This window comes from Oncorhynchus mykiss, chromosome 9 (genome assembly GCF_057628025.1).
Source record: "Oncorhynchus mykiss isolate SJ-2025 chromosome 9, ASM5762802v1, whole genome shotgun sequence".
NCBI lineage: Eukaryota > Metazoa > Chordata > Actinopteri > Salmoniformes > Salmonidae > Oncorhynchus > Oncorhynchus mykiss.
This window is the reverse complement of record NC_143030.1, coordinates 42,274,899-42,285,519: the sequence shown is the minus strand read 5'-3', so window position 1 is coordinate 42,285,519 and position 10,621 is coordinate 42,274,899. Positions and strand designations below refer to the sequence as shown.

Here is a 10,621-nt window from a genome sequence, read left to right as displayed (position 1 = left end):
TATCGAGTCTCCTTGACTTTGAATCATTCTATAGGGGTTAGATAAATGTGAAAACATCTCTTGCGTTTCCATTTCCTCAACACGACCCTCTCTAAACATGTCAGTGTATAATGCATCCATCTTTTCGCCTAACATAGTATATGACATGTACTACCACGGACATATATCCCGTGTTGTTTATAATGACCTGTATAAGCAATACGAAAATCCTCTCTAGTAAGTACATACAAGTATTGTTCAATGTTGCCATCTGCTGGTGAATATACTGCACATTCTGTTTCTTTATGACGTTATGCAATGTCGTGATATTCCACTGTTGCTGACACATGGTGAAATGTTCCAGCGCTTATGTTAGGGTGACTAGAATGGCTTTATGATTATTGCTATACATGGTGTATTTGATCTACAATGAGATATGGCATGGTTAATATACTTCAGTTTAGTCAAAATCATTGGGGAAATGGTACAATAGAGTGGTCCTTTGTAGCTCAGATGGTCGAGCATGGCGTTTGTAATGCTAAGGGTCGTGGGTTTGATTCCAGGGAACACCCATAATGAATAGGTATGTAAGTTGCTTTGGATAAAAGCATCTGCTCAGTGACATATATTATAATGCTTCCGTGAACTAACAATGTGCATTACAGGAAATAGACCTGCAGTACACACTTATCTACTATAAGTGTCTATCTTTTGAATATTTATTTAAATGTAGATGCCAAAAAAAACAGGATTTTGTATATCCAACCAATGCCTTGTCTGTTTCTGTGTTCAGGCACTGGGAACATGCATTTTGATTGACAGCTTTTGTTTTGAGTGAATCCAGTCTTTATATGGTTCATCCTTGAGCTGTATTTGGTATACACCCTACTGGGCTTGACATGAGTTACTGTCACCATGCCCACGGCTGTATTCTGTCTCGGTGGACACCTGTGCTCTGCAGATCAGATGCTGTGTCTCCTCCAGCATGGCTCTGTGTACTGTGTCTGTGTGCATGTGTGTGTGTTTTTAAAGGGATATCTGCACATGGGTTGCACACGGGCTTCGTTGTATGTGCAAGAGGAATGACCTGTATGCTTGTGTTTGTAGATATGGAATAATGTAGCTGACTTAAAGCCCCCTGGATCTGCTACAGCACCCCCTGTGTGAGGAGGTTGAATCTGCTGCACGTGTAAAAGCAAAGTAGGCAGAAACATGATCACAGCATGCCGCCTGGTGGAGCTCTTGTCGCCATAGGGCCAGATCAGAGTTTGCTCTTTGTGTTCTATTTGCTCGTCTTATTTTCAGCAGTCTCTGTGGTCTGTCAGAAAGCAGAAATAGAACAGTTAAACAAACAGATAGCAAAACTCCACAGAAATAGAAGCCAAAGAGGCCAGCCAATAAAGGTCTTGCGATTCACAACTTTCGATGACGCCATGGCTATTTTTCCCTTCCCTTTTTTTGAGACAAATGGTTCAGTAAGATAAAAATAAATCACATTACTAATTGCAAAAGCTAGCTAGCCGGAGCGATGGTCAGGTACAGTGCCTTGCGAAAGTATTCGGCCCCCTTGAACTTTCCGACCTTTTGCCACATTTCAGGCTTCAAACATAAAGATATAAAACTGTATTGTTTTATGAAGAATCAACAACAAGTGGGACACAATCATGAAGTGGAACGACATTTATTGGATATTTCAAACTTTTTTAACAAATCAAAAACTTAAAAATTGGGCGTGCAAAATTATTCAGCCCCCTTAAGTTAATACTTTGTAGCGCCACCTTTTGCTGCGATTACAGCTGTAAGTCGCTTGGGGTATGTCTCTATCAGTTTTGCACATCGAGAGACTGACATTTTTTCCCATTCCTCCTTGCAAAACAGCTCGAGCTCAGTGAGGTTGGATGGAGAGCATTTGTGAACAGCAGTTTTCAGTTCTTTCCACAGATTCTCGATTGGATTCAGGTCTGGACTTTGACTTGGCCATTCTAACACCTGGATATGTTTATTTTTGAACCATTCCATTGTAGATTTTGCTTTATGTTTTGGATCATTGTCTTGTTGGAAGACAAATCTCCGTCCCAGTCTCAGGTCTTTTGCAGACTCCATCAGGTTTTCTTCCAGAGTGGTCCTGTAATTGGCTCCATCCATCTTCCCATCAATTTTAACCATCTTCCCTGTCCCTGCTGAAGAAAAGCAGGCCCAAACCATGATGCTGCCACCACCATGTTTGACAGGGGGGATGGTGAGTTCAGGGTGATGAGCTGTGTTGCTTTTACGCCAAACATAACGTTTTGCATTGTTGCCAAAAAGTTCAATTTTGGTTTCATCTGACCAGAGCACCTTCTTCCACATGTTTGGTGTGTCTCCCAGGTGGCTTGTGGCAAACTTTAAACGACACTTTTTATGGATATCTTTAAGAAATGGCTTTCTTCTTGCCACTCTTCCATAAAGGCCAGATTTGTGCAATATGCGACTGATTGTTGTCCTATGGACAGAGTCTCCCACCTCAGCTGTAGATCTCTGCAGTTCATCCAGAGTGATCATGGGCCTCTTGGCTGCATCTCTGATCAGTCTTCTCCTTGTATGAGCTGAAAGTTTAGAGGGACGGCCAGGTCTTGGTAGATTTGCAGTGGTCTGATACTCCTTCCATTTCAATATTATCGCTTGCACAGTGCTCCTTGGGATGTTTAAAGCTTGGGAAATCTTTTTGTATCCAAATCCGGCTTTAAACTTCTTCACAACAGTATCTCGGACCTGCTGGTGTGTTCCTTGTTCTTCATGATGCTCTCTGCGCTTTTAACGGACCTCTGAGACTATCACAGTGCAGGTGCATTTATACGGAGACTTGATTACACACAGATGGATTGTATTTATCATCATTAGTCATTTAGGTCAACATTGGATCATTCAGAGATCCTCACTGAACTTCTGGAGAGTAAAGGGGCTGCACTGAAAGTAAAGGGGCTGAATAATTTTGCACGCCCAATTTTTCAGTTTTTGATTTGTTAAAAAAGTTTGAAATATCCAATAAATGTCATTCCACTTCATGATTGTGTCCCACTTGTTGTTGATTTTTCACATAAAAATACAGTTTTATATCTTTATGTTTGAAGCCTGAAATGTGGCAAAAGGTCGCAAAGTTCAAGGGGGCCGAATACTTTCACAAGGCACTGTAAGTATCGTTGGAGTCACACGGCTTTTACTTTGAAACCGCTAGAACACGTTTCCTATGGCAGCCCTTACTATGCCCACACCGTGTGTGTTCATTCATTCAATCTTGTGGAAGACATAGAAAAATGAATTCACGTAATCAAAATGATTATCCGTCTTTGTTGTTTAAGTTCGGATATTGATTGAACAAACCGTACACGGATCCTAACGCTTATGCCCTGTCACAATCTATGGAGCGATTTCAGTGCCAACATAAATTGTATTTTAATTCCATAATTTCGAATGTGTATTTGAATATAATTTTCATTAAATACTTTGATGTACTTTGATGTACAATAATGTGTGATGCACAAATGTAACCATTAAATTCATAAATTGAACTTTTCATGATTTTAAACTGAATTTAATGAACATACAAATTCAATATTTATAGGTTGAGTTTCAATATGGTAAATAATCATTGTCTGTTTATCAAGTTTATCAAAATGTATATATTCAACTTCTCAGATGCATTCAGATTCAGCTTCTCTAAATTCAGATTCCAAACCAGAGACAACATCCTGGTACATTACCAGCCAGGAAATATAGAGAACAGATAGAATCAAATGCTCTCGTGGTAAACGGAAGCTTCTGGTGGGTTCTGAAGCCAATGTGGCATGTTGAATTTCTCTCTTCCTATGGTCTGAATACTTATGTAAATAAGGTTTTTATATTTAATAAACTTGCAAAAAATCTTAAAACCTGTTTTCATTTTGTCATTATGGAGTATTGTGTGTAGATTTATGAGGAAACCATTTAATTTAATCAATTTTAGAATAAGGCTGTAATGTAACAAAATGCGGAAAAAGTCAAGGGGTCTGAATACTTTCCGAATGCACTGTATACAAAAACAATAGACAACCGAATCTGAATGCATCTGAGAAGTTGAATATATGAAAGATTGATCAACTTGAAATTATAGTTCGTAAACTTGATGCAGATACTGAATGCAATGTTTACCATATCGAAACTGAATGAATAAATATTGAATTTGAATGTTCAATAAATTGCAATATTCATTCAATAAAGTTTTCAAATCATGAAATACAAGTAAAATGTATGAATTCAATCATCAGTATGTGCATTACAAATAAAAATATGTTTTATTCAAATTCAATATCTAGATACAAATTCATCATTTTTTAAAATTCAAATACAATTTCTGCTGGCACTGAAATCGTTCCATATCAAATTCCCGAGTTAGGTCTGATAACCAACTGAGATGCTGGCTGGGCTGACTGAGGCCAGGCTGGATACAAACATCAGAGACATCATTATAGAACACAAGAGTCTATAGGTGTGTGGATGTTTATAGGGCAGTTTAGCACATAAGCAGCCACTTCAACTAAAGTGTTACCCAATAGCTTTGTTGAGATGTGTTATCATTGAATTCTCTCTCTCTCTTTGTCTTTCTCTCTCTGTGTGTGTGTGTGTGTGTGTGTGTGTGTGTGTGTGTGTTTGTTTTTCCAGTGGGCTTGCCAATAGCTGTGGAGCACCTAGTGCCATTGCCCAATGGTGGAATCTCCTGGAATCACCGTGGAATCAACTGGATCCACGGTGTGATTGCACCACACTGCTACTGCAACAGCAAATATTGCACCCAGCCACAAAGTCTTGCACATGTATGGGATTCTACAAGCATTTCGCTACACTCGCATTAACATCTGCTAACCATGTGTATGTGACAAATAAAATTTGATTTGATTTGATCCTACTGAGAAGCAGTGCACAGAGAGATGCAGCAGGGAGTTCAATGGTGGAGACCAGTGTCTCAACATCTGGAACCGTCAAGATTAAAGCAAGCACTTGAGAGCAGACAAAATCAGTGTCCGCTAACCATCTGAGGCCCCACTAGGCAGCAACTTTTGCCAGTCAGTAGCAACAAAGAACGGAAGGTTTTGAACACTTCTGCAATTTAGTTTAACTTAATTTTATTAAAATAACCTGGAATAAACATTCTCACCACGTTTACAATAAAATGTTTAACCTCCTGAAAGAGACATGGCAGACAAAAAAAGCTAATTAGATGTCAAATATTTTTCTACATATTAAAGAGAACTGCCTAATATCCAGCTGGTGATGGTTAACCCAAAGAGAAGGCTGATTCAAATGTGTAGGTAACTACTGATAAGAACTCTCAGCAAAGCCATGAACCAATCACATGGACCGGAGAAATAGTCATCGCTTCAGTTCAAATGTGCACAAAAAAAAAAGAAAACTGTCTTCCTCATTCACTCATGCGTGACAGACTGACAGACTATAATTTTCCAGAATAACAAAACAAAACAAAAAAAAGAATAAAAGCATGACGATGAAGACACTGAATCATTTCGTATCTCTGATTTAAGACAATGTACAATCAAATAATCCTAAAAAAAACTAAACAACGGATTGCGTCACACTGTTTTTTGTTTTATAAGAATCATCCTAGGTGAGGTTTGTGCAGGGTCTTTGTCTAGGCTTCATCTCCTCTTCGGGGAGGTCAGCTTAGAGAAACTATCCTTCATAATAAACCAAGGCAGTCAGTCCCTGTCAGTCAAGACAGAAAGGTGTGCTTCACAGCACAGAGATAAGAGAGCTTTTTTTACTGCTCTCTCGCATGCGGTTCCTTCGAAGTCTCTACTTCACTAACCTAACATAGCAGGAGTAAAAGAAACACCTGAGCAACATTTCTTTCTTTCTGGTCCTGACGCAAATTATTATATATTTTTTTTAAACTGTCGGGGGGAGGTTGTCTTCTGCACTGTTGAACCAATCCACTAAACGTGGAGGACGAGTTAAGTTGGAGTGTCGCCTTGTTAACGTCCAAAAGCGTTACGTTACATTTATCATCAATGGCACACAGGGATTTTTCACCTTTTCAACTCTGGGATTCAAATCGGGCAAACCTTTGGTTACTGGCGCAACGCTCTAACCATTTTGACCACCTGCCCAGCAAAACAAAGTGGAAGCAGAAGTCGTGTCACAGGCGCTCTTTCCATTTCCCCTGAAAACCGGATGCATTCCCGACCCACAGAGGGTGCTGCCTCACTGTCCCCAGGTAGGTGTGCTTTCTTTCACATATTTCACTAACTGCATTGCCACTCTGTCCGTTGCACCCATATTAGCCATGGGGAAAAGTAGGCCTCTGACTAAACCTAGAAATGGGCATTAATTTCCTTCACTGCCAATCATCTTCTCCAAACCAATGGGTAGTCTTTCTCTGCTCTCTACACCGAAACCGTCACTGGCACAACTCAGTCAGTGACTGAAATCCCATATTGATCCCATTCACTGTCACCTTTCCTCCCAGTCAGTCCTCTTCCTCTTTGCCGGTGATATTCTGTCTGTGTGTGAGCGTGTGTGTGTGTGAGTGAGCGTGTGTGTGTGTGTCTGGGTGCGTGTGTCTGCGTGTGTGCGCTCTCATGCACACGTGTGTATGTTTTGGAACAGGAGCATGTAGGAGGGGCATGTTGGGTGCTGTAATTCTAGAACACAGGCAGCCTGCTATAGGTTGATGTGAAGACGTTGATGTCCTCGGTGTGGGAGGCTCTGTGCAGGGAGGGTTCTGAGGCACTGCGGTTGATCTTAGGCAGGGAGTGCTGAAGCAGCTCAATGGACGACAGGATCTGGAAGAGAGGGAGAGAAAGCGAGGAAGATTCGAAGCACTCCAGGCAAAACGTGGAGGCATTTGGTACAGTGCCATCAACCCACTTCAGCCATTTTAGAAATGTCCTAAATAAAGATGGAGAGATCATGTAAAAAGAAAAGCCATTAGCAAGACTCAGGTGTACCTGGGGAAACAGAGGCCTCTCGTCTTTGATTTTCTTGATGCAGTCAGCCACCAGCCTCTTCATGGCTTTGGGGCAGCTCTTATAAAGCTTACTGAGGTCTGGAGACAGGTACCCCCGACCCACCATGAAGATGATCTGACAGGGGAGACAGAGATGAATGGTCACATTGTTATTGCTTTCTGTGGAAGTCACAGTGAGTCCCTAATATTGTAATACCTGCTGTGAGAAGAATGTGGTGACCAGATGATATTGAAACAGCTCCATACAAGTCTGTCTGCCAGTCTGAACCATTGGTTGTGACATTACTACACTGAGGACCGGTGAGTCGTCAGATAATGAAAGGTGAGTCCTCAGATAATGTGAGCCAAACCTGACACCTTGACAATAGAGAGAGAGAGCGAGCGATAGAAATAGCGATAGATAGCGAGAGCAAGAGAGATAGATAGCGAGAGCGAGCGAGATAGCTAGATAGCGAGTGAGAGAGAGAGAGCAAGAGAGATAGATAGCTAGCGAGAGAGATAGATAAAGAGCGAGAGAGCGCAATAGAGAGACCGAGAGATATAGATAGCGAGAGAGCGATAGAAAGAGCGAGAGAGAGAACCAGAGAAAGAGAGAAAGCGAGAGAGAGAGAACCAGAGAGATAAATAGATAGCGGGTGAAATACATAGATAAAGAGCGAGAGAGATAGAGAGAGCAAGAGAGATAAAGAGCGAGAGAGAGAGAGCGAGCGATAGAAATAGCGATAGAGATAGCTAGCAAGAGAGATAGCTAGATAGCGAGTGAGAGAGAGAGCAAGAGAGATAGATAGATAGATAGCGAGAGAGATAGATAAAGAGCGAGAGAGCGCAATAGAGAGATCGAGAGATATAGATCGCGAGAGAGCGATAGAGATAGCGAGAGAGAGAACCAGAGAAAGAGAGAAAGCGAGAGAGAGAGAACCAGAGAGATAAATAGATAGCGGGTGAAATACATAGATAAAGAGCGAGAGAGATAGAGAGAGCAATAGAGAGAGCGAGAGAGAGAGCGTTATTGAGAAATAGATCTAATCAAAAACACAGAACCAGACAACAAAAATATACGCCTTCAATATGGGGAAACACTGAAGCAATACAAACACACCCTAAGAACAAAAAAGGAACAGCACATTAGAAATCAGCTGGATGGAATTGAGGAATCCATTGAATCAAACCACTTCTGGAAGAATTAGAATAAATTAAACAAACCTCATCATGAGGAATTGGCTATCCAAAATGGGCATATGTGGAGAAATCACTTTGCAAACCATTACAGCAATATAACAAAGAGCCCAGAACAAAAAGATATACAAGAAAAATGACAAATCCTTGAATCAGCAGTCAAAGACTATCAGAATCCTGTGGATACCCCAATTACAGAAGAAGAATTTTTGGAAAAACGATGCACTCTCCAACCCAAAAAGGCCTGTGGTGCTGATGGTATTTTAAATTAAATTATCAAATATACAGACCACAAATTCAAATTGGCTATACTCAAACTCTTCAACAGGTATTTCCCCGATATTTGGAACCAGGGATTGATCACACCAATCTATAAAAATGGAGGAATTACAGAGGAATTTGCATTAACAGCAACTTGGGAAAATTCTCTGCAGTATTATAAATAGCAGACTACATCATTTTCTTGACAAACACAACGTCCTGAGCAGAAGCCAGATTGGATTTCTAAAAAATGATCATACAACAGACCACATTTACACCCTTCTCACTCTAATTGATAAACAAGTAAACCAAAACAAAGGCTAAATCTACTCGTGTTTTGTAGATTTCAAGAAAGCATTTGATTCAATTTGGCACGATGGTCTTTTTTGTAAACTAATAGAAAGTGGTGTTGGAGGGAAAACATATGATACTATTAAATCAATGTACACTAAAAACAAACGTGAGGTTAAAATTGGCAACAAGCAAACTGACTTCTTCTCTCAGGGACGTGGAGTGAAACAGGGCTGCCCAATAAGTCCAACACTATTTAACATCTACATTAATGAATTGGCAGAAACATTAGAAAAATCGGCAGCACCTGGTATCACCCTACACAACAATGAAATCAAGTGTCTGCTGTACGCAGATGACCTGGTGCTGCTGTCTCCCACTAAAGAGGGGTTACAGCAGCCCCTAGATCATCTTCACAGGTTCTGTCAGACCTGGGCTCTGACCGTTAACCTAAAAAACCCAAATATAATGATATTCCAAAAAAGGTCCGGAAATAAGGATGACAAATATAAATTCTATTTGGACACAGTTCTATTAGAACACACCAAAAACTACACATATCTAGGACTAAATATCAGCAACACAGGTAGCTTTCACATGGCTGTGAATGAGCTGAGAGACAAAGCAAGAAGAGCATTCTATGCCATTAAAAGGAACATCAAAATCGAAAATTCCAATTAGAATCTGGCTCAAAATGTTTCAATCAGTTAAAGAACCAATTGCTCTATATGGAAGTGAAGTATAGGGTTCCAATCTCTAATAATGAATTTACCAAATGGAACAAACATCCAAATCTAAATACTGCATGCAGAGTTTTGCAAGACTGTATTGCAAGTGCAAAGAAAGACTCAAAACAACGCATGTAAAGCAGAATTGGGCCAATACCCCCTCCTCATTCGAATAGAAAAAAAGAGCATTCAAATTTTACAACCATCTAAAAACAGGTGACCCCAAAACATTCCATCACACAGCTCTACAATGTCAAGAGATGAAAAAAAGAGAAGAGTCCCCTCAGTCAGCTGGTTCTGGGGCTCAGTTCACCAACCCAAACCAACCCCATAGAGCCTCAGGACAGCACTCAGAAAATCTGGCCCAACCAAATCATCACAAAACAAAAATAAAAATATATCACCTATTGGAAAGACACCACAAAAAATCAAAGTAAACTTCAATGCTATTTGGCTCTAAACAGACAGTACATGGTGGCAGACTATCTGACTACTGTGACTGATAGAAAACTTTGGAAAACATTGACTAGGTACAGACTCAGTGAGCACAGTCTGGCTATAGAGACCAGTCGTCACAGACAAACCTGGTTGCCCAGAGAGGACAGGCTGTGCTCACTCTGCTCCAGGTGAGAGGTAGAGACAGAGCTGCATTTCCTATTACACTGTGACAAATACTCAGACCTAAGAGAATATTTATTTCCCAAAATTATAATTCAATACAAAGAATTTGAAACTATAAAAGATGAAGAAAAAATCAAATATTTATTGGGTGAAAAGCCAAAATGTGCAGTTTTGGCAGCCAAATGTGTGTCATCCTGCCACAACCTGAGAGACAGCCAGTGAAAAGTGATGTCGATAATATTTCCCATCTTGTTTTGTTTTGTCTTTCATATCATGTGTCTTCTCAGTCATGTTGACACTGGTCCACTACCATTGCTTTAATGTATTGTTGTTCTCATTAATATTGTTGTTGTAGTTGTTAATGGTAATCCAATGTCCACTACGACTATTATTACTGCTGTTGGTCCCACCATTTCTTTATATATAAAAATATATTTTATCTATATATATTTACATTTTATGTTTATTTTTCGATATGTATACTTTGACAATGTAAGTAATAATGAACTTGCCATGTCAATAAAATCAATTGAATTGAATTGAGAGCGAGATAGATAGCGAGAGA

General features: G+C 40.1%; 1 protein-coding gene across 2 annotated transcripts in view; it reads right to left on the bottom strand.

Moving 5' to 3' along the window:
• Window positions 1-5,100: 5,100 nt before the first annotated feature.
• Window positions 5,101-10,621, bottom strand: part of raf1a (Raf-1 proto-oncogene, serine/threonine kinase a) — a 48,824-nt gene continuing 43,303 nt past the window's right edge. For both annotated transcript variants that reach the window (XM_021615558.3, XM_021615557.3), the window contains 2 exons: window positions 6,960-7,094; window positions 5,101-6,794 (listed from right to left, as the gene is read on the bottom strand). In XM_021615558.3, the coding sequence (XP_021471233.1) occupies window positions 6,654-6,794; window positions 6,960-7,094 (276 nt within the window). In that variant the 3' untranslated portion in view covers window positions 5,101-6,653. The remainder of the gene's footprint in view (window positions 6,795-6,959; window positions 7,095-10,621) is intronic.